The following is a 24,078-nucleotide window of genomic DNA, read 5'->3' as shown; positions in this document are numbered from 1 at the left end:
GTTCCCTTGGTTTAATTTGTTCGGGCTCCTTGATTTCCTGTCTACTGAAAGGTATTTGGCAGCCTACCCAGCTTGCTGTGAACAGTGAGGAGAGCGATAAGCTCTCCCACAATCAATTCAGAGCAACTGCTCCGGGCTCTGCAGTAGCCTGTCTCCTTATTTCCTGTAGAGGGGTGAGTAGCTTGCTCACTTAGGCACCAGCAGTTTCATGCCTAAAAATAGATGCTGTTAATTCTCACCTCCTCCTCAGGGAGAATAAAGGTTCAGGAGTTTTTCTCATTTTGTTTAGTTTTGCACTGTTTGCTTTTTTTCAAAGAATGATGTTTAGATATTTAGTTGCTGACGAGGGACCTCCCTACAAACTGAGTGCTTCTCAAAATTGAACTACATTAAAAAAAAAGAAATAAATGGCCAGGTGATGCATTTAATGACTGTAGAAGAGGAAGAGAAGCAAATGATTATCAGTTCTTCCTTGGGGGTTGGATGTCTACAGACTTGTATTCAAGGACTATAAAAAATGTTTACCAGATAACACCTGGTAGAGCTGGCTGGAAATCAAGGGTGGGAATCTTTCTCCTGGAATGTCTTTTGGCTGGTTGAAGTAGTTTTCTGCTGAGCTTTTACCATAGGCTAGAAGAAGCTATATAGTCTCCTGGCATTATGAGCTGTGCTGTATACTGCCTACTGTTACCGAAGCAGGTATGCAAAATTAGCTCTTCTTTTTTTTTTTTTCTCAATGTAAGGTTTAAATAATGTGTGGTAAAGGCCACAGGAGGAACTATGAACTTGTAAACATGACAAGCCTTTTCCTTCAACAAGGAAACATCAGCATTGTGGTCCATATTCCATAAACCTTACAGCACTTGTAGACCCCTTTGGACTGAATTGGACTGCACAGAAGAAAGGCCTTATAGAAATGTACACAGTGCTGTGGTTTTGGGTTTACATTTTAATTGGTAAAGAATAGACAGTTTGGGAACAGCTTTTTGAGTCCAAGAACCTTTCTACACAGATCTGCTTCGTGGCGTCTGTGATTTGCTTTACAACCTGCCGCGTTCAACACTTCTGCAGTACCTGTAATCTCAAGTTCTGCTCCAGCTCAGTCTGGGAAACCTCTTGGCTCTTGATTAAATATGTTTTATGGAGGAGTAGAAAATAGATTGCTTCAGCAGCAGAGTTGTATTAAAAATGGAAGATGCCTGAATTCAAAATGAAGGTCTTGTTTACAGTAGGATCTGAAGATTTTTTTCAGACTGGGTCTCTGCCACTTTTGCTATTATTAGAGCTCATCTTTTTTCATGAAACAACTGCATTTCCAAAGCTACACAATGAACCCTTTCTTTGCTTTCATGTTCTGGAAGTACAAACGTCTTCAGACAAAATTGCCTCATTTCTCAGCAGTACATTTGACCAAGTGCAGACAAGTTCTTATGTATGTTCCTGATTTGCATTTCTGCACTAGCTTTGTTGTCGCGCATCCATCTGTAGGTCACTTCAGTCACAGCACTGCACAAAGCCATTTCTTTGTAAAGTCACTTTACTTACAGTCAGCTTTCCCATAGCTAAAGAATGTCTTGAAGAACTAGCTAAGGAAATAATTAGAATTAAACAATTGTCATCATATAAAGTGATGAGGGGCTTTTTTTTTTTGTTTTCTTTTTTAATACCCAGGATTTTCTTTCACCCTAATTACTATTGAATTGTAAGTACTGTGTGACCTGGTGTAGGGAACCTGCTTTGGCAGGAGGGTTGGACTTGATGATCTCTGGAGGTCCCTTCCAACCCCTTACAATTCTGTACTCTCTGATAGCTCTCAAAAAAGTGAGTTTAGTAGGCTTTGTGTGTTTTGCAATAGTTTCAGCACCCTTCTGATCAATGCAGGCATTAGGTGATCCCGGAATGGATGCTTCCTTCCCCTCTCTACATTCCACTCCTCCTACGTTCCTTTAATCACTTACTCTTTCTTGTCTTACTTCCAAGAGTGTCTTGCAGTTAAATTCTGGCCCTGTTGAAGTTGATGAGAATCATGCTTTACTGGAGCCAAGATTCAATGTAAATAGTTTCCTTACTCTTCTATAGATTCCATCTTGGTACTGTTGCTTCATACACAATGCCAATGGGGCTGCCATTGCCTCTCAAGCATGTCAAAGAGCTATCATAAATGACTGGTATCAGTTATGCTGTCCTTAGCCACCCAGACTGCTTAGAGTCTGGATTTCTTTGGTTTTGGTTCCTGATGCTTGGTAGCTGTAATTTTCAGAAGGCAGATCACTGAAAGGCAAAGGCAGGCAGTAAAAGTAGCTAATTTCTCTGTGCCTAGAAGCTTGGGTACAGTTGTTCACTGAATAAACAGACAGATTAATAGCTTTGAAGTTTAGCCACAGAAAGCTAAGGGAAGCAACTGTGACAGCAAAGTGCTGAGAGGAAGCTAAAGATGTACTCTCTTCTGCTTCATCAATTTCGAATTGAATAATGTTTCCTCTAATCTTTCTATCAAAGCATGGGATTTTTAGTCTGATGATGTCAAGGGAATTATGAAGATCCCTTTCTCTCAAGCCCTGTTGAATTCTTGTTTTGTTAGCCAATCTGCAGCTTTGGGGTTGCTCACTTCAAAACTTAAAAACATTGTCAGTGCAGGCTAAGAATGGAAGAGTTGTTGCAATGCCTTCCCTGATGTCTGGGTCAGCACACTTGTGTAAGTGCATACTGACAGGTGGGAATAAGGAAGGGTGGAGAAATTCTTATACAAGAAGGAACATGCCAGTACTTCATTGTGAAAACTGTGGGTGATGGCTAATGGAAAGGGATCTTAAGTCTGTCAGCCTATGAATTTAAATGTGTGGTAGTAGCTTTATACCATGTATCAAATCAAAGGCATTTTAGCTGTGATTCAAAGTGAAATTGCAGCTGGCTTTCATCTGGGCCCTTAGCAAAACCAAGTCCAGTGGACTAAAAAGGGTGTTTCCATTTGAGCTCTTATCCACAGACTGAACTCAAAGGAATTGGTGTCACAGATGTACAACAAGGACATACTTCCTAATGAGCTGACAGATAGGGGAAGAATGATAGAACAGAGGCAAGATCTCTTTTCCAAGGTGATTGTTTTTCTGGTGCCAAGGACTGAAATAGTTGTCTGTGCGATGTTCCTCACAGAGAACAGGAAAAGACTAGAGAAGCAAGTGGGAGGGTGTGCAATACTAAGTTGAGCATCAATCCTCTTCTACTACTTAGAGGAGAAAAGGAGTAGAGCTGATTTACTCACAAGAAACAGGATGTCTTTATGCCCACACTCAGTATTTGGGGAAGTGTATTCCATTTCCAGCTATGCTGTAGATCAGGGTGTAATCTTGGCAAGTGCAGCAAAGCCATCTCCAGCACGCATGAGTAGAGCTATAATCGCTTGACTAGCCCCATTCAAGGCAAACAGATATGCATCTGCTTAAGTACCTCTTAGAATTAGTAATCTTGTTGATGAGATCTAAGAGCCTTACACCTGCACAGTACAGGGCATGATATTGCTCTGGATATACCAGTATGGAAAGTCCTGAGGTATCTAAATTAATAAAAGCCTGCATGCTTTTGAAAGTCTTATACAAAGATGTGAGGCTGAGGACTTAGTGCCAACGAATAGTAAAAAACAAAAAAAGCATTTAATTGGAAAACATAAAATGAGAAATACCAGAAGATGCATTAGAAGTTGTTGCCCTAAATTTCACACCGTAAACAGCTAATGAATTCTGCACACTTGAGCCAAGAATACTCATAAAAATCAGTAAATGCCTACTTACATATATAGGCGCCCTTCTGAGGCTGTGGAGCAAGTGCTTTGACTTAACTATTCTCAAAACTATAGACAAGTAGGCAGGATCTTGTAATGAACTGACTATAGGTATCACTCCTGCAAAGCCTGTTTGGATGTTCTTTTTAAAGCTAAAAATCAAAAGACTTTAGCAGTAAAGCGAGAAGTATTTTACATTAGACACTGCCCATGTGTTATGTCGTGTCTTGCAGCAGGTTCATTAGTCTTCAGCACTTCCATAAAATCTCCAGGCTTTCCTTTGTAATTGTCAGAAGAGCCAACTGAACGTGAATACACTTTAATTCTTCACACTTGAATGTGCTAGTGCTTCCCGCACTGCTTTGTAACATATCGTTGGCAAACTGCCCTTCTACCTAAACTTTTCCTGTGGCTGGGATTATGGTCCCATATACAGAACAATGTAGCCTGGTACTTATTTTTGGGTTTTTTTTTACTATGTGTGCAAGGATATTTTGGCTGTTTTATGATAAACTTTCATTCGGCAGTCAAGTGCTTGCTAACAGCAGGTCGTAAGACAGTGTCAGATCATTCAAGTCACAAGACCTGAACTACAAAGTGAAATACCACAGATGTTTACAATGTTCCAAGCTAATGTGAAATATTATTATTTCAAGCCATAATTTAGACAGTTGTAGGGCTCAGAAGGCCAGAAAACCTTTGCTGGAACTAGATGTCGAGAACAAAGTCTAAACTTTGAAATGCTCTATTGAGAGAAGGGGATTGTGTAGCAAATACATCCCGTAATTTGAGTTCTCTTCTTGGAGCTCTCGCCATCTTGAGTTTTTAGTGTCAGCTAACATCTGAAGGGAGAACTTTCGTGGTGTTTTTCAGCCAGAACTCATGGATATTGACCAAATGCCAAAGTTACTAGTTTTCAATGTAGTGTTTACACCAGAGTCCCAGAAGGCAGCAAACATTTTGTAGTGCTTATGTTCAGTTTGTGGACATTGCTTTATTAGGGTTTTGTAGTATGACTTTTTTTTTTTTTTGTAAACATTCCAGTTAAAATGAAACCAATACCAGTAATGGAGAAGCAGGGAGAGCCTGCTTTTAGCTGCATTATGTACCGGCCTGTTGGAGCTTGGAGAAAAGGGAGCTGAATTTTCTTTAATCACTGATTCTTATGGGATGTCTGCACAGTGAGAAAGGGATAAGCGATGGACAGTAAGATATCAGTTCCTTCTGACTTTCAGCTGTATCTGGCTTTATAGGCTGTACGTGCATTTCAGTGACTTGTCTGTAGCTTCAAGGCAGCCTTATCTTACTCTCTAAAACAGAAAATTAATAAAACCAGCTGGCTATCTTGGAGAGTCTTCTCTGCTGAGCTAGAGATATGTAACATGGTAGGCAGTGATACCTGAACAAAGGTTTAACTCTGGTGTCTCTTCTAACTTTTAGATCCCGATCGCATAATTGAGAAGGCATCCCACTCTGGCATGATCAATCCAAGCCGTCAGTGGCAGACATTGAAACATAACACAGGAGCTGCACACTTTGAGTATCAAATCCGTGTGACTTGTGCAGAACATTACTATGGCTTTGGATGCAACAAATTTTGTCGACCGAGGGATGACTTCTTCACTCACCATACCTGTGACCAGAACGGAAACAAAACCTGCTTGGAAGGCTGGACGGGACCAGAATGCAACAAAGGTTTGTGACCAATGCCTGAACGCTGGATTATCGGTAGTCTTGGATAGGACTTGAGTTCTTTGTATCCAAGTTGCAATTCAGTGATCAGTTTCTGTTGACAGTAGGGCTGAGGACTGATGGGACAGTGAGTAACTTGTTACACAGGGGCAGGACAAGACTAGTTTCTGCTTTGTTTTTAAAATCTTGAGGAGAGATCTCACTTGTACTGGGCTACTTAGCAGATGTGTTCTTTCTCTGAGCATCCACATCTTTGCCCTTGGGAAGAAAACCCAGCCCACTGACTTCAATGGGAGTTCTACTGCTGACTTCAATGGCAGGATTTCCCCTTTGGTGCAGAACTTCAAGACAAGCAGGAAAGAGAGACTTGTTTTAGAGCTGACCTGGCAAGTGTGAAGCTTTGGTCTTTGAAAAGTCCCCGGGTGTTTGCTCTACCTGAGCTGGTGTTCAGCGTGTTTATTAGGGAATGGCAACTTCCTAAGTAATTTCAGGAGGAGAAAGCAGGGCTGTGAATAGGAACAGTCTATCAGCACGTCTTGCTGACTGAGTTTAACTGCAATTTGAATAGACGCTCATCTTAATATCCTGTCTGTTCAGAGATAGGTCTAAACATAAAGAGTAGTTAAAAAGTTGCTTTGAATTAGATGTAAAGATAGGGAGAGTGCGCCAGTTCACCACAGAGGAAAATAAACTTGTAGACTCAGTGACTTGCAGCTCAGAGGTGAAATGGTTGCTTTTACATAGCAACAACTCTTTGAACAGTGCTCTGCAAATCTAGCAGATAGATTTCATATCACAGGGAGTCACCTACTTTATTTATTTTTTCCATTTTCTAATAGACTTGATGTGGGGGGGGCTTGTCAAAACCTTAGATTTAGTAGGATTATAGTGGTGGTTAGAGATTAAAACCTTCCCAGCAGTGTGAAGATGCAGGGAGCAGGTTGCATGCTGATATTCTTTTGTTTTGTTTTTTTAACAGCTATTTGTCGTCAGGGATGTAGCCCCAAGCATGGTTCTTGCACAATTCCAGGAGAGTGCAGGTAAATGCTCCCCTATCTCTCTTTCTCTTTGTCCCCACCAAGCGATTAAATGAGTGATGCAAAATACAGTAGGATTGTGGAGGGAGGGTGTTTTTGGAGCCGTGTTTTGGAGCAAGGCATGTTATTCATGTGGATTGCCCAGAATAAGGGTGCAGCGGGCTTTTAATGCTCTGATAATTTGAAGCTTTTGGTTTGTGAAATGGTGGTATTTTGAGGGCTGGGGGGCGGAGTGGGATAAATCATGTGAATACTGCCTAATGAGCACTAACTAATTGCTTCTGCATAAATAGAGCAAATGTTTTGTGGGTTGGTTTTTTTGTTTGTTTTTATTTTTGGTTGGGTTTTTTCCCCCCTCCACTATCATCATCATCATATCATAGTATCATAGTATTGTGCGAGTTGGAAGGGACCTTAGAGATCATCGAGTCCAACTCCCGGGATTCGAGCCCTCTGTGTAGCAGAGCGGCACTTCTACCCCCTGCTCCACAGGGGGGGATTCGAACCCGGGCCCCCTAGTGTTGCAAACGGGAATTTTACCGCTGCGCCACCGGAGGCACACACTATCCTGATTAATAGGCTGTTTCAACTACAAGCTTGAAGTACAGTGTGGCTTTTCTCTCTTTTCTTTCTTTTACTCACATTTCCCCCTTTCTCCCTCCCACCCCTGCTTTCTTCCATCAGTAGGCAAAAGTCAAGCATTCTTTAGAATAGGATTAGTTAAATCTTTCTGTTCCTTTACCATTGTGAGCCAGGCTCAGAGTGCTGAGAGGTTAATAGCTGGGATGAAATCTTGTCAGTAGGCTCTGATGAATGTAGAGTTTTGCTGCTGCGCTTTGAAGTCCGTTCTGTCCTGGCAGGGAGACAATGAGAAGCAGAGTTTATCCATAACCCAACAACTAAATATTTTGAATGCTTCAAAATATACAGCGTATATTTATGGCACAGGAAGGTTTTCTCAATTACTAATACGGGATTAACAAATATTAAACCGTCCTCATTCTTTATGAGCAGACTGGTTGTGTTTTCACGTAACCCTTTCTCATGCCTGTTTCTAAGGAATAGGGAGCTCAGCACTTCTGAGGCTACAGAGCGGTGACATTGATCCTGTGTAGGGAAAGTTAAAAGTGAAGCTTGGGTATTCATGAGTAAAACACCGACATCTGAAGGAACAGAAGTCTTTTTTTTCTGCTTGACAAACATACTGGTGCATTCTCCGTTGCTGGAGACGTTTGCATGAAGTGAGCTGCTTTTCTTTCTAGATAAGCTGTAGTTCAAACAGGAATTAAATCTGAGATGTCTGACAGTCTATGTTATATGAAAGGTCAGCCTAAATAATCACGGTGCACCGGCTCTGTAATCTGCATTTTAAAACAAAACAATTTTATCAAGGCGCATTCTCAGTGTAAGGTAGGAAGTAACTTCTCATCTTCTGCAAGCTGTGTGACAAAGCGAAAGTCAAGCCACAGGACAGGCTTATTCTGGGTTATGCTAAGGGGTTTAAATGTTTAACAGTGCTGATATAGGCTGGTAAACCTCCAGAACACCACATAGATATATTAAAAACAGAAAAGCCAAGCAAGTGGCAGGAAGTGCTGGGGGTCCAGATGGAGAGAGGAGCGCGTCAGTCAAGGCTACCAGCAATTTTGTGCTTCTGTCATCAGAATAAACATGCCTTGTAGGGTTGCTGTCTCCTAGTTAGAACAACAGGCTTTGTTTCCAGATCTTTTTTTTCCCTTTCTCTTTCTAAGTCTCTCACCTCCCACTCACTGCCCAGACATGCACTAGTGCTCTTATTTACTTAAGGTGCAACTTTCCCACACTTGATTTGCATAGTCTTGAAACAATGCTGTCCTTCTGGTGCTTTCAGATAACTTCTGCTTGCCAAGTTAGACCAATATCTTTAAAGTGAACGCAGAAGCAAGATTTTATTTTCTTTTAAGTTTTGATGAGTCATATAGGCTGTATGTTACAAATGCAACTGAGTTTAAAAATAACATCCTAGCAGAAGCTGCTCTGGGTTCTGGTACGATGGACAACTTGCAAACATTCTTAAAATATCCTTTTCCCATTTGGTGCGAGTCACTTTCTTCAATGCAAGCCTGCCAACAAACCCAAGTTTACTCATGAGTTACAAAGAGCAAATTAGCTTTCTGTTTCTCATGACAAAGTGTTGCTTACGTATTATTGATCAGGAATTACTACCATTAATCTTATTCTGGAATTGATACCCAACTTTTTTCTTTTCGTGCCCACAGAGTTTGTCCCATTTTGTTTGTCAGACGTGAAAGATCTGACTGAAGGAAGCCGCATCTTCGGCTCCATGGCTTATGCTCTTTTGTGTGTTTCTTTATTTTAAATTGCTTCTGTTTAAATCTGCTTTAAAGGAAATGAGTTCTAGAAAAGAAAAAAAACCCTTTTGCTTTGGCAGGAAGGAGTCACATTCGAGATTTGAGTGCTTGTTTTTGCAGGCGAGGTCCATTAGTTTTGCTACCATGTGAACTCGTAGGCAAGTTGCTTTCGATGCAATACAAATTAAAAGGGAATGTTTATAATTTCTTTTATCATTCTGCATTATTACAATCTTCCCTATTCTTGAAGGATTTTCCAGGAGCTACTTGAAAGAGGTTATTTTGCCTGGTCTGACTTTCTTTCAAGTTCTCCGTGCACAAAGAAACATGAGTTGGACTAGCTATTTTCTTATACACAAGCTATTAAGATTTTCCCACTGACCCTGAATAGGCTGCAATTGAAATGGCTATTAAAAAAAAAGTTTAATTAGGATGTAGTTTGTCACCTGAGATTTTTAGAAGGGAAGTCAGACTGGCCACTAGCTGCGTGTGATTACCCATTGGATAGATTCCTCTAGCTTTTTCCCATGAGAAGAAATTGCCTTTAGAAGAATGGTGGGGGGTATTATAAATAGAAAGATTAGCTGACTTCTGTACAGAAGAGGTTTATTTTCATAATTTAGTGACAGCTTAGTGCATAATTGCTGCTGATCAATTACTCTCAGGACTTGTTAATGAAATGCAGTACTTCAACCAACCTTTGCTTTTAATTTTTAACTTGTTTTCCTCGCTTCTATCTATAGATCAAATTCTTTAATGTGAAGAATCCTTGGTCTACCTTGTAATGAGAACTAAGTAAAAGCCTAAATGAACTTTCTTTTATGAGAGCTTTACTTTAAAAGAGCATCTTCCTTTTAAGAACATAATTCAAGTAACTCACTGATAGTGGCAATAAATACTTAATAATGCATTCTTCTCACAACATGAAGATTCAAGCTGTTTAGAATTGGATGCGTTTTAGTTGTTACCTGAAAATAGGCTGCCATAAATCAAGCTCTGAAACGCATTGGCAGAATCCTGCCGTGTGCTGGTTTCTTTAATCTCCTACTGTGGCCCAATCTATATTTTTCATGTATGAGTTCTAGTTCAGAATAAGGTTAGGTTCTGATGGAGGAGAGAATTCCTAATGCTGTGCTGCTGCCTTGCCAAGGCTCAGTGTCGGTGTTTATGGTTCAGTTCATCATCCTGCAAACTCAGCATGGCTGCAATGCCTGGAACCTTGTATTTATGAGGATCTCTGGATAACTGTTGTTTCCACTGACTCCCCCCCTCCTCTTCCAATTTATAATGCACCCTGTCAAAGCCCAGAGATTGATTTGTAGTGCACACCCACCCTCTCTGCCACATTTGTATGAGGCTCCAAAAGAGTATTATTGTGCTGAATGGCCTCATGCTGATTCTCTCTGAACAGTTATTCTTTTGTCAGGAGGCCAGCTACAGAGACCTTGGCAAAACTACTAAAATGTTTGTTTACAAGAAACCATCAAACAAATGTTGAATAGCTTCTCCTTTCTCCTTCTCCTCCTGCACCCCCCCAGTCTTTCTTAAAGCTTTGGAGTTCTGCAGTCCTATTTGTGTAATTCTAAAGGGCTGGGGGGAAGGGAGGGCTATTAATTTATTTATTTCAGTTTGTTTGTTCTGATATATGTATATATTTTTTTAAATTCTATTTTTGTTTTTATTCTTAAATGAAGGTGTCAGTATGGATGGCAAGGCCAGTACTGTGATAAGTGCATTCCACACCCAGGATGTGTCCATGGCACTTGCATTGAACCATGGCAATGCCTCTGTGAAACCAACTGGGGTGGTCAGCTCTGTGACAAAGGTATGCTAATCTTACGGATAGCCAAGGGTAACACTTGAATTTTAACACTGGCAGACTTACTCACTCGGTCATGCGTGTGTTCTCTCCACAGTAAGCCTCCTGAAATGTGCGAGTTTTTGTCCTTCATCATCTTAACTGTACATTCGCTGCTGTTACTGCTCTGTTAGCATATGTGCTTTCTTTGTCAAGTCCTAGTTCTGTGTGTGGATGTATTCTATGAAGTCTCTAGAGCAAAGCGTAAGCGATTGGTGATGTTTCTGTCTTATCAAACCATAGCTTTTCAATTCTCATCGCCTTTTTGCAGATCTGAACTACTGTGGAACCCACCCGCCTTGTCTGAATGGTGGTACCTGCAGCAACACTGGCCCCGATAAATACCAATGCTCCTGCCCTGAGGGTTACTCAGGACAGAACTGTGAGATTGGTAAGTGTGTGATGCAGCCGTTGAGCTGCCATTGATGGTGAATTGTTTTGCTGTTTGGGGATTTTATGAGGTTGGGGAAGTCAATTTCTGATGTTAGTCTTAATGTCAGGGCTGGCTATAAAGATCAGACTTGCATATTCATGCTCCATCAGCTTGTATCTCTGAATATCAGCCTTCTGCTCACCAGAGAGATCACTACAAGTTGCCTAGTTTGGCTCTGACTCAAACAGGTGCAAGTCAAGGTGTTGATAAGCATCATGGAAGATGACTTCCTAGTAGGTAGTAACTGATTCACACTTGGCCCAATAGAACAATGCATCAAGTGCTGATGGGTGTCCAGATGTAGAAGTGTGTAGCAGGAACAGAGGGTGACTTCTTGTGATGCTGCCGTAGTCTGTATCATAATGTACTCCTGTCCTGGTGCAGCGGAGCATGCGTGCCTCTCTGATCCGTGCCACAATGGAGGAAGCTGCCTAGAAACGTCTACAGGATTTGAGTGTGTGTGTGCGCCTGGCTGGGCTGGACCAACTTGCACTGATAGTAAGTCCCTTCAAAATTGTATTAAAATGCGCTAGCTTGCTCTTCTAGATAGGTACCATCTAGATACCTGATGAACAAATAAGACAGCTTACTTAATGTTTCTCAGCTTTAGCATTGGTCTTTACCAGCTATTTAATATTGTGATGCTGAGGTTTCTGTTAAAAGCAGTTTCTAGAGAGAAGCAGAATACGCAGTATTTTGGTAGCATGCTGTGAGGTTGGTAAAATACAGGTTTGTATCAAACTCTGATTTCTACTTGTGCGTGGTTAGGGGTGTGAATTTCTTCCCTTGTGTTCTGAATGCCCCTTTCTTATTATTATTGGCTTTTTCCAAAATTGGAGTAGAGCTAGCAATTCCAAGCAGAAACCCTCTTGTCTCTATTCCTCAGGGTAAATCCTAGTAGCAACAACCATTCATCATGTTTATCATTTACTGACATTACCTGCTTGGTAGCAGAGCTGAGCTTGTTGTTATTCTATGTTACAGATATTGATGATTGTTCTCCAAATCCCTGTGGTCATGGAGGAACTTGCCAAGATTTAGTTGATGGATTTAAGTGTGTTTGCCCACCTCAGTGGACTGGCAAAACATGCCAGCTAGGTAAGAACTCCTTTTCTCTTTATCCTTATGTTGCTCCAGGTGTTGGGAGTGGCAGGGAAATGCAGGAAGGATCATAGTCCAGCAGGCAAGGGTAGTCATGCCCTTTACTTCAGGCATGTTTACAGCACTGAAGCATGTGGACATACTCTGGCATATTCAGAAAACTAGGTTGCAGTGTTGGCAGGACTGGGGCCCAGGACACATTCAAAGCATAGAGTAAGTGCTCCTGATGCATGCTAGCAGCTGAAGAAAATCACTGACTAAGCCAAACAGACGTACTTTAAACTATAAATGTAGTGGGGAGGGTGTATTCCAATCCCACCCCCACACGTATTTCTTCCTTCAGCCTGTGAGAAAGTTGCTTTATCTCTTTGGCCATGTCAGCTCCTCCAGGCCAAGAAGTTCACAGCTGGGTTCCAAAATGCAGATGATCTCAGGAAGATTGAGCTGTCTGCATTCTTTACACAACACACTAACTGCAGTGACCAGGCTGCAGCACTCCTTCGAAATTCTGGACTGAGATGGAGGAAGGGGGGGAGGGGAAGTTGCATCTAATGAGAAGCTGGGTAATTATCAAATAATTAGCATAGCCTGTATATTCTAATTACAGAGAAATTGAAAGAGGCTTCAAAGCCTGATGTTTGATTAACTTTTGTTCCTTCAAGTCACGCTAATCCACACTGTGTAAGTTCCTTAGATCTGAATGAGTTGCTGATTATTGCTGTGAAAACAGAGCATAGACTTTTTTTTTCCTCTTCCTACTCTACAAGCCCTGCATTTGGCCATTCACATTGTTTTTCAGATGCGAATGAATGTGAGGGCAAACCCTGTGTCAATGCCAACTCCTGCAGGAACCTGATTGGCAGCTACTATTGTGACTGCATTACTGGCTGGTCTGGCCACAACTGTGATATAAGTAGGTGTCTCTATCCTTGGGATTCTGAAATTGTCTGTGTAAATGTATATATTCCACTGAATTCTAAGCTCTGACTTAAACATCAGGCAGCTGATGTTTTTAGAAAGGGAGTAGTTAGTATGGAATGAAAATACACAACTTTATCAAACTCATTAGTCCATAACCCAGCTATATTGTGATAAAAATGAGTAAAACAATGATGTGAAGTTTTCCTACTTCTAGTAGAAGTATCGCAAGAGGTTCCCACCCATTATAATAACCTTATCTTAAGGAAGGCGTGCAGGAAACTCGACAGAAGGTTTATCTAGCTGCAGTTTTAAAGAGAATTGAACTCTGTTTCTACAGTGAATAGGTTTTTGCTTGCTAACGTGCTAATTTTCTTACAGATATTAATGATTGTCGTGGACAATGTCAGAATGGAGGATCCTGTCGGGTAAGCCATTCTTGTTTTACTTTGGTTTCCCAGAGACTTGCAACAGTGACTGAAACATTTGAGTCTCGACACAAGTTGTGTAGAAAATAGCAATTAACTGGCATAAATTGTTGTTTCTTTGAGTTGGGAGGAGGGGTTGTCGTGTTACAGCATGTAGGGGTATATGTGTAGAACAATGAGGGCAGAAAATGACTGCGTAAAAGGACTCTTTCACAACCAGTGTCACCAGTGAATGAGATGCTTGTGCAAACTAACTATTGTAAAATGTAGGAATTTCACTGTAAAATGTGGATCAGTGCGTTTGACTCAAAAGTACAAACACGAGCCTTCAGGGGCTGTGTGTGTAGATGCTTTGTTTTAATTCCTCTCCCTTCTCCTTCCCCTCCCTTTCAATTATTACTACCTAGTTGTAAATTGAGCTAGTGTCTTATGTTGGTATTAGACAGCGTAGAGGATACATTGTTTTTAAATTCTTTTTCCCTTTAATAAAGCTATTTAAAGGTAGAGGAAAGCAACGTAACTTTAAATTTTCTTGTTTCTTCCCAGGACTTGGTTAATGGTTATCGGTGCATCTGTTCACCTGGCTATGCAGGGGATCACTGTGAGAAAGACATCAATGAATGTGCAAGTAACCCTTGCATGAATGAGGGTCACTGCCAGGATGAAATCAATGGATTCCAATGTCTGTGTCCTGCTGGTTTCTCAGGAAACCTCTGTCAGGTAAGAAGCATGGGTGAAAAGCAGGCCCTCAGCCAGTGGTGTTTCTACCAGCGCTTTGGATCTGTACACTGAATACCTTGCATGCAGTGAACCATAATATAAGTTGTACTTGATATCATTGTCAGTCTGCCAAGAAAGTGACTGATTAGTATATATCTTGGGGGGGGGGAGGAAGGGGGAGGGGAGAAGAGCAGGGAAGGAGAAAGCAACAGAAAAACCCTCATGGGCTGCTGAAGCTTCTTTTTTGTTAAACAGACCGCAAGTGTTTGCATGTCAGGTTTTGTTGCATGCTAACTATTAACTTTCAGTGGCTGTTTAATATCAAGAGCGCTGTCTGTTGAAATAGCTGCAAGTCTCTGTGTGTTATGAACAAGTCATTGAGGCAGTAGATAAAAAGGTCAGATTCCACAATGTCTGCCTGTCATACTGAAGGAAAACTATGATAAAACTTCAGTGTCACTCAGTCTTTCCCTTCCCTCAATGCCCCCCTCCCCCTCTTTTTTCCTTCCTCTTTTCTTTCTCTACACTGCTTACAGCTGGATATAGACTACTGCGAGCCAAATCCTTGCCAGAACGGTGCCCAGTGCTTCAATCTTGCTATGGACTATTTCTGTAACTGTCCTGAAGATTACGAAGGCAAGAACTGCTCCCACCTGAAAGATCACTGCCGCACGACTCCTTGTGAAGGTGAGCAGAAAATGACTGACAGCTGTTTCTTCCTGTCCCCTACCGAAGCCAAAGTAATATAGCTGCAATAGTAGAACAAGCAGAGTCATTTTTATATAAATAGCCTCTATTTCAATGAGAAGTTGAGTAATATTTATAAATAGTAGCTATTTAGAAGATAGCAAAATATAAAACATGTTTCAAATAATCCACTTCGGTTGAATATGTTACAGACTGTGGAAATAGGTTTGGCAACCTTCAGATAAGACGCCTTGATGACTTTTATGCATAAATACTAGGAATAGGGCTTTTATTTTCAAGCTGTAAGCTTATGTGCGTCTTTTAAACTTCCATCTCTGGAGATAGAAATGTTGCAATTAGCTTAAGAAATCAGATGGAGTGGGCAATCCTCACTCAAGTCTCCTGTTTTTCTGCAGTAATTGATAGCTGTACAGTGGCAGTGGCTTCTAACAGCACGCCAGAAGGAGTTCGTTATATTTCTTCAAATGTCTGTGGCCCTCACGGGAAATGCAAGAGCCAAGCAGGTGGGAAATTCACCTGCGAATGCAACAAAGGATTCACTGGCACCTACTGTCACGAGAGTAAGAACTAAAAAGATGTTTTTGCTGTTCCCTTCTGCTTTGGGTTAACTGTCCCATCCTTTCCTCACGGATAGCTGGAAGGCTTCTTTTTTCTAACACAGTGAACCTTGGAACTGTGTTAAGTTTTCATATCCTGGTTGGGTGAGGCAGATTGGAATTTGTTAGGCCTTGGGGAAAGTTCACAGTAATGAACCTTCTGGCCTTGAATTGTATATTTTTAAAAAAACTATGTATACAAGGTCTTAGTATTTAATAGTGGGGTTTAACATGGATCTTAAAGACTCCTGATTTCTTATTTTCACTTTTTAATGCTGAATTGTGGAGCAGTGGGTTCATTCAGTTTTCTCTGCGCTGCTTTTGAGCTATTTCTCATCTTGCTTATAACCCTTCTTCTCATAAGGAGCTTAGAAAGGGAAGTAGCACCAAATGGCCTTCAGATAATTTCCCATGGGTGTACTTCTAGTTTGATTTTGTTTGACTCTTACTTTTTTTTTTTTTGTTCCTTCTCTTTCTCTCTCCCTCTTCAAACTATTGCAGATATCAATGACTGCGAGAGCAACCCTTGTAAAAATGGTGGCACTTGTATTGACGGTGTAAACTCCTACAAATGTATTTGTAGTGACGGATGGGAAGGAACATATTGTGAAACAAGTAAGTTAACGGTTCTTCGGCACGCAGTAAGATCTCTTGGAGGCATGACTGGTACTGCCTCTAAGATGACAGTGTCCAGTGCCTATTTAACATAAACATTGCTGCAATGACTGCAGAAGGTATCTTCTTTTTTCCCCTCACTGATTCGCAGACTTTTGAATCTAAACCCAAATTTTACCACACCAGATTCTCTTACTGTTCAGTTTTTCACTCCATGCTTCGGATAACTTCCTGAAAGAAGACCTTAGCATTTGCTTATACTGTTTTAGGAAGGGCATGTCTGTGTCACATTTGTTTTGTCAGCCTTGGGAACAGAGGAGGGGTGAGCACTCCACTCCTATCCTCTGACCGATAGGGTAGTTTATATAACACACGTTTTCACTTCTTGTTTACTGAAACAAAACGAAAACAAACTGGTGGAACAGGGTGGAATATTCTTCCTATCCATGTCAGTGCTTAAATCTTTAAAATACTGACTTAAGCTCTTAATCCATGATTGAAAGTCAGGCCAAAACTAAGGATGGAACGGGCACCTTTCAGGCATTAAGTGTTTGTCAAATCTGCAAACATTGCTTAGTTTGTTTTTCTTCTCCTTAATATATCCAGATATTAATGACTGCAGTAAAAATCCTTGCCACAATGGAGGAACTTGCCGAGACTTGGTCAATGACTTCTTCTGTGAATGTAAAAATGGGTGGAAAGGAAAAACTTGCCACTCTCGTAAGTTCAGCACTTCCAAAACTGCAATAGGCATGCTCTGTTTGGCTGCTTAAACTTTTCATGTAGCACTAAGAAAACGTAGGCATTAAGAATACTTCTGGTTCTTTGTAGGTGACAGCCAGTGTGATGAGGCAACATGCAATAACGGAGGAACATGTTATGATGAGGGGGACACTTTCAAGTGCATGTGTTCTGCAGGATGGGAAGGAGCCACTTGTAATATAGGTAAATACCCTGCCTAATCATCAGGAAGCAGATGCAGCACTGAGTCTGCAACCTCAGTTTTTCCTCTTAGCTCAGTTTTGATGGCTTTTTAACAACTCAGCGGTAAATCTTGTTTCTATTACAGCAAGGAACAGCAGCTGCCTGCCAAACCCCTGTCACAATGGTGGTACCTGCGTAGTTAGTGGGGATTCTTTCACTTGTGTCTGCAAGGAGGGCTGGGAAGGACCCACATGTACTCAGAGTAAGTCATCTCTGCTTGAACTTTTCCAGAGTGTTGCATGACGAGAATATTAGCTCATCCTGTCGCTCTTGGAGTTGAGATTGAAACCAGAAGGGAAAGCTTGTTTGATGTAGGTTTTAGCATCACCTGAATCTTTGTTTTTAATGACTTTATGTGATAGATCCTTGACCTGGGCATGAGAAAGTTGCAAATGAGCTAAGTGGAGACAGATGTTGTCTTGTTTTCTCCTGCGTTCTTTTTCTACCAGCAGCTCTGTCTGCTTCCACTTTTTTTTTTTTTTCCCCATTAGATTCTTTTACAACAATCTCTTCCTGTGTACATGTGTTCCACAATGTAGTTAACAAATTTTCTGGTGGAAGCCTGGAATCAATTTAGTAGAGAATTTCAGCATATTTTTGTTAAAGTTGAGCTACATGTAATTTGGGCAGTAGGGGAAGTTCAATTATTCTTTACTAACAGCAGAGTTGTATTAGCCAGTCTGCATGTTTAACATCGTCTGTCTTCACTTTACAGACACAAATGACTGCAGTCCTCATCCTTGGTAAGTTTTAATGCTTGTCTTTCATCCTTTGTTTTTTTTGTTGTTGTTGTTGTTGTCTTAAAATTCTAGATTCTACTTATTTGCAGCAATTTCATAATATGCTTGTTTACTTTTCTCCATAGTTACAACAGTGGTACTTGTGTGGATGGAGACAACTGGTATCGCTGTGAGTGCGCTCCAGGCTTCGCGGGTCCCGACTGTAGGATCAGTAAGTTTTCCAGTTGCATTCAGCTTGATTTTTTTTTTGCCTTGCTCGAATCTTGTAGCACGACAATCAACTGAGTTAAGTGGTAGATTAGATTTCTGATAGAGGTCCTGTGTCTTCTGTACCTATATCCAGATTAGTAGCAGATGAGGGGAAGGACAGGGATTACACTGAAAATGAAATAAATGTTAAAGACTATTTATTCAGCTGTAGCTGAAACTTCTTGGTTCAGCTCAGTGGGCAAAATGCCCTTCAATATGGTCTTCCCAGTTAGAAGATGTTTACATGCCATGAGTTTGTTTGACGTGAAAGGGTGTCAGCCAAAAATGTTATCAATGAATAATCCACCTACGTGCCCTCAGGTGATGTATGTACTTCCCTGTAATTTAATAATAATTACAGGTAGGAGGATGCTGACACCTTTTACCCTTAATAATAACCATGGAAATAGATGTTTCATACTAGCAATACAACTGTAAAGGAGTTTAACGTTGTTATAGGTTGAAGAATTGAGTAGCCAGACAAATGTAAAAGCTGAACTATGTAAAAGGACAGGAGCATCCCTGTGTGAGAAGGAATGTGTCCTTGCCCTTGAAAAGCATAAGTAGCTGTAGGGATCAGGTTTTGGTCTTTGTTAGTGCCACGCAGCAGAGACTTCAAAGATCTTAATCCAAGATGGTGCTGGTGCTGCTGATGATAAGAATCTATCCTTGTTTAGAAAAAACAAGGAAGTAAACAAAGCTCCAGCAGGCAAATGCCTCATATGTTTTGTTTGTTTGTTTTCCCCTGTTGTAGACATCAACGAATGTCAGTCTTCACCCTGTGCCTTTGGGGCTACTTGCGTAGATGAAATTAATGGATACCGTTGCATTTGTCCGCCGGGTCGCAGTGGTCCAGGATGCCAGGAAGGTATTGTGGGATATCATAGCTGGTCTTACTACTTATAACTGCATGTTACTGGGTTGGCAGTATGTGTGGGGAGCAATAGTTATTTTAAAGCGAGTTATCGAGTATCTTATCACTGAGTTTAGGAACTTATGTTTTTTAAACTTTCTTTTTTAAAATTTTTAATTCTATTAAATCTGTCTTCAGTTACAGGGAGGCCTTGCTTTACCAGTATTCGAGTAATGCCAGATGGTGCTAAGTGGGATGATGACTGTAATACTTGTCAGTGTCTGAATGGAAAAGTCACCTGTTCTAAGGTACAGCCTGGTTGTGTTCTTGGTTGTTGTACTGTCATATTTTCTGTAGCCAATGGTTACCTTATAGTGGTATTTGTTCTCTTCTAGGTTTGGTGTGGTCCTCGACCTTGTGTAATACATGCCAAAGGTCATAACGAATGCCCAGCTGGACATACTTGTGTTCCCGTTAAAGAAGACCATTGTTTCACTCACCCTTGTAGTGCAGTGGGTGAATGCTGGCCTTCTAATCAACAACCTGTGAAGACCAAATGCAATTCTGATTCTTACTACCAAGATAACTGTGCCAACATCACCTTCACCTTTAATAAGGAAATGATGGCACCAGTAAGTAGCAGAACATAACTCAATATGCTGTGGTGAACACGTTTGTCTCTCTGAGCATGAAACAACATACTTAACTGGTAAAAGTACAGTAAAAGCCGATGCTCCTTCATTACCAAAGACAACAGAAAATATGGAAGGTTGATGCAGATTTCTACCCTACGTGTTTTTGTGTCCAGAGGGAACAAAAGCTGGTTTGGAGGGAATTTTACACCCTTCCCTTTTAGAACTTTTATTTAAGGTCAAAACCTCGCTCCTGCCTGGATGTAAGAGTTGCGTATGTGTGTATTTTATTATATATAATTATATTCTATAAATGCATATAACATATGTAGATATAGAATAAAAACCTATGCCTAAAATGTATATAATATATATAACGTATGTAAATTATAGATATGCATATGTATTTGATGTGTATATATAGGTCATAAACATAATACATATATAAATATTTTTGTGTGTATTCATGTGCACATATATATTCAAAAAACAAAAAGCTTTTCTTAATCTCCCTCAGGGCCTTACCACAGAGCACATTTGCAGTGAACTGAGGAATCTGAATATCCTGAAGAATGTTTCTGTTGAATATTCCATTTATATTACCTGTGAGCCTTCACACTTGGCAAATAATGAAATACATGTTGCTATTGTAAGTATTCCTGGAATATTTCTAAATGTCTTAGTAGTTAATTGTCTGGATATGTGTGTAACATGTGGATTTCATAAAAATCCTAATTCCTGGCTTTGTCAGCACTTCTCATGGTTGAGTTTCCATCCCAGTTCTCTTTTAAGGACAGGGAAGAAATCTTGGTTCCATGTGCATATCTGAAAGCTACCATCTGGCAGCAACTGTAATAGGGCAGTAAAATGTTTTCTATTATACTCTCTTGAGCGCTGTTGTTTTGTTTTGTTCATGTTAAAGATAAGGGGAACTAAAGTTCTGCAATGCTACTTTCTTCCTGTAACTGGGATTTTTGTTTTATTCCTGGTTGGTTGGTTAGTTTGGTTTAAGTTTGTTGTTTGGTTGTTTTTTGAAGTATGGAAAGTACTAAGAGCCTTAGCTGATTGTGAAAGTTTATAGATAGCAAATTACCCGCACATCTGATCTGGCATCTGGTATTAATTGTGTATCTTCTTTAGTCTGCTGAAGATATAGGGGAAGATGAAAACCCAATCAAAGAAATCACAGATAAGATTATTGACCTTGTCAGTAAACGTGATGGAAACAACACTCTAATTGCTGCAGTTGCAGAAGTCAGAGTACAAAGGCGACCAGCCAAAAACAGAACAGGTAAGTTTTTCCCTGCCCCCAGATGACTCGAATGCTTTTTGTGACTACTGAAGACTTTCAAAGCAGGTTAAGCTTTTCTTCTGAATGTATAGCAACTATGAGAATCTCTGCCTGTTGGCCTGTAACTGGGAAGAAAAGAGTTTTGCACTGGGATCTTGCTGTTTGGAATAATAACAGAAAGTGTTCTGCAAATGCTCTAGGCAAGGGACTTACCCTCTTAGAAGGGCTGCTCCTTTCCACATAGAAGCAAGGAAGATAGCTAGCTAGTTCTGAGAGCTCCTGTGTAGTTTATGTGGGTGGTGACTCCATTGTCCAGATGTGATGAAATAAATATTAAGGTCAGAAGTATCCATAGCACCAGGAACTCACTGACATCTTATGGCCAGCCACAAATGGAGAGGGAAATGACTTCCATGGGAGTTGCCCCCAGGCCAAGAGAGTCCTGGCAGGGCAGTGTTATGCAGCCTGCAGTAGTGGTGCCTGTGATGACAAGGACGACATCTTCTATGAAGGGGCTGTTAGCTAGTAGTTAGAATACTGAACTCAGGTAAAACATCCCATATTCCAAAAGAGCTATGATTATCCTCACATTAGTGTCCAGACCCCAGTGCATAAACGAGGCTTAAAAACTGAGATTATCCTTTGTGGAAAGCGCTGGATGGATCACTTTGTCTGCAGCAGGGTTAACTGGTCTCATCTCTCTTCCAGATTTCTTGGTGCCATTACTGAGCTCAGTCTTAACAGTAGCCTGGATCTGTTGCCTGGTAACTGTTTTCTATTGGTGCATTCAAAAGCGCAGAAAGCAGAGCAGCCATACTCACACAGCATCTGATGACAACACCACCAACAATGTAAGGGAGCAGCTGAATCAGATAAAAAACCCCATAGAGAAACACGGAGCGAATACTGTTCCAATCAAAGACTATGAAAACAAAAACTCTAAAATCGCCAAAATAAGGACGCACAATTCAGAAGTGGAGGAAGATGACATGGACAAACACCAGCAAAAGGCCCGGTTTGCCAAGCAGCCAGCATACACTTTGGTAGACAGAGATGAAAAGCCACCCAACAGCACACCCACAAAACACCCAAACTGGACAAATAAACAGGACAACAGAGACTTGGAAAGTGCACAAAGTCTAAATAGAATGGAGTACATTGTATAGCAGACAGTTGGGTGCTGCCGTGCAGGGCCTTTAAATATCATTATAAAGGCACTCAAGAGCTTGTAGTTCTTAAACTGTTGTGTAATATTTGAGTCTAAGGCTATTATTTACTTAGAGTCCCTCTGTTAATTTAAGTTTTGACAAGCTGGCTTACACTGGCAATGATAGTTGCTGTGGTTGGCTGGAATACCAAGTGCTGCATTTCACATCTATGCAAAACTAGTCAAAAGTGCCCTAATGTAAATTCAGCTGTAGCTGATACATCATGGAGACGTTTCATAAGGTATTACGTAGCCTTATTACTCTTCCTTAGTGTTAATTTCTTTTTTTGTTTCTGCCAGATGCCCCAATTTATGCAGTTTCTTTAGAATGATACATTTTATTTATATTTATTGAATCTGAGTTTTTTGTATATTGGTTTTATGGTGACGTACAACTAGTTCTGTATTTGAAAGTGCCTTTGCAGCTCGGAACCACAGCAACTATCAAAAATAAGTTTATTATTTATTTTTTTATTGTATTTTTGTTGGGGGAGGGCGGGGGGAAACTTGTCAGCAGTTGCTGGTAAATGAAGAATTTAAAGAGGAAAATGTGTCAAAAATAGAAGTTTGTATAGATATGTAAATAATTCTTTTTTATTAATCACTGTGTATATTTGATTTATTAACTTAATAATCAAGAGCCTTAAAATATCATTCCTTTTTATTTATATGTACGTGTTTAGAGTTGAAGGTTTTTGATAGCATTGTAAGCTTGTGGCTTCTTCATTTTGAATTTATTTTCTTGTTACATGTTGCCTATATGCCAAAACTAAGGTGTTCTAAAATAGTTTATTTTTAATAGGATGGGCTTTCATGCCTTGATGCTGGTTTTTGTACAATGTCAAACGTTTGAAACACCTCCCATACTATCACTTTAAGACTATTTGTAAGTACTGACTGAGGCAGTTTAGATAATTAGACTAGAAATTTTTTTGCTGCTTTAGACTTGAAACCGAGTGACAGGCAGATAATCTGCTAAGAAGCAGTTTAAGGGAACAAAACTGAGCTATTACTTTATGTAGATGAAATGTGAGTGGTTGCATGTAATTAAAATATCAAATTAGCGTGTGAAGTTGGAAACACAGCAATCTTATTTTGTAAATTCTGATTATTTTTTTTTCTCACCATGAATATGTAATACTGAACCACTTGTAGATTTGAATTTTTTTGTAATCTACTGCATTTAGGGAGTATTCTAATAAGCTAGTCGTTGAATACTTGAACAGTAGAATGTCCAGTAAGATCACTGTGTAGGTTTGCCATAGATTACGCTGCCCGCCTTAACAAGTGAGGAAATCAAAGTGCTATTACAATGTTTAAGATCAAAAGGCTTATAAACATACTAATCTCGGTGGTTAACCATTGAGATCACGAAGATACCTTGTATTGTGATATTAGTGTTATATGAAAATGCATCTTTGATGTGTTGTTCCTGGCAATAAATCTTGAAAAGTAATATTTATTAAATTTTTTGTATGAAAACATAAAACAGCGTGGAGATTATTGAGCTTGGAAGCACTCCCAACTGGTTCAGTTGTGCTAAAACGAGTGGCAGGTGATAGCTTATATTTCTAAGACCTGACACAGGTTTTGGTCAAGTCTAGCTTTTTCTTAGATGATTACACGTTTCTGTCTGGCTTTCATTCAAATTGAAGGGGTTCAAAAGCAACCTGTCCCTTGTTCTTGATGTCTTCTGGCTAATGTACCTCTGCGTCCCTTTGAAAAGGAACGATAATGTGACTGGAATTGTGCAACTAGTTTACTTTGCATGGGCCAATGAGCTACCAACAGATGGTAACCAAATCCAAGTAGCTAGGCAAGATGCAAACTGCTGACCTGGATGGGAAAGGAGCCATAGATTATACTGATGCCTAATGGGCAACAAAA

The 24,078-nt window shown here is 40.3% G+C and overlaps 1 protein-coding gene across 1 annotated transcript in view; it reads left to right on the top strand.

Moving 5' to 3' along the window:
- Nucleotides 1-23,674, top strand: part of JAG1 (jagged canonical Notch ligand 1) — a 36,128-nt gene extending 12,454 nt beyond the window's left edge. The window contains exons 4-26 of the mRNA XM_072333257.1: nucleotides 5,219-5,473; nucleotides 6,450-6,510; nucleotides 10,553-10,683; nucleotides 10,988-11,107; nucleotides 11,534-11,647; nucleotides 12,134-12,247; nucleotides 13,050-13,163; nucleotides 13,550-13,596; nucleotides 14,143-14,316; nucleotides 14,853-15,003; nucleotides 15,420-15,584; nucleotides 16,122-16,235; nucleotides 16,842-16,955; nucleotides 17,067-17,180; nucleotides 17,305-17,421; nucleotides 17,935-17,962; nucleotides 18,085-18,170; nucleotides 18,963-19,076; nucleotides 19,260-19,369; nucleotides 19,457-19,693; nucleotides 20,211-20,342; nucleotides 20,834-20,984; nucleotides 21,693-23,674. Of these exons, the coding sequence (XP_072189358.1) occupies nucleotides 5,219-5,473; nucleotides 6,450-6,510; nucleotides 10,553-10,683; nucleotides 10,988-11,107; nucleotides 11,534-11,647; nucleotides 12,134-12,247; nucleotides 13,050-13,163; nucleotides 13,550-13,596; nucleotides 14,143-14,316; nucleotides 14,853-15,003; nucleotides 15,420-15,584; nucleotides 16,122-16,235; nucleotides 16,842-16,955; nucleotides 17,067-17,180; nucleotides 17,305-17,421; nucleotides 17,935-17,962; nucleotides 18,085-18,170; nucleotides 18,963-19,076; nucleotides 19,260-19,369; nucleotides 19,457-19,693; nucleotides 20,211-20,342; nucleotides 20,834-20,984; nucleotides 21,693-22,150 (3,221 nt within the window). The 3' untranslated portion in view covers nucleotides 22,151-23,674. The remainder of the gene's footprint in view (nucleotides 1-5,218; nucleotides 5,474-6,449; nucleotides 6,511-10,552; nucleotides 10,684-10,987; nucleotides 11,108-11,533; nucleotides 11,648-12,133; nucleotides 12,248-13,049; nucleotides 13,164-13,549; nucleotides 13,597-14,142; nucleotides 14,317-14,852; nucleotides 15,004-15,419; nucleotides 15,585-16,121; nucleotides 16,236-16,841; nucleotides 16,956-17,066; nucleotides 17,181-17,304; nucleotides 17,422-17,934; nucleotides 17,963-18,084; nucleotides 18,171-18,962; nucleotides 19,077-19,259; nucleotides 19,370-19,456; nucleotides 19,694-20,210; nucleotides 20,343-20,833; nucleotides 20,985-21,692) is intronic.
- Nucleotides 23,675-24,078: the final 404 nt, after the last annotated feature.

This window comes from Excalfactoria chinensis, chromosome 3 (genome assembly GCF_039878825.1).
Source record: "Excalfactoria chinensis isolate bCotChi1 chromosome 3, bCotChi1.hap2, whole genome shotgun sequence".
NCBI lineage: Eukaryota > Metazoa > Chordata > Aves > Galliformes > Phasianidae > Excalfactoria > Excalfactoria chinensis.
Note: the sequence above shows the minus strand (reverse complement) of the source record. Positions and strands in the feature narration are given on the sequence as shown.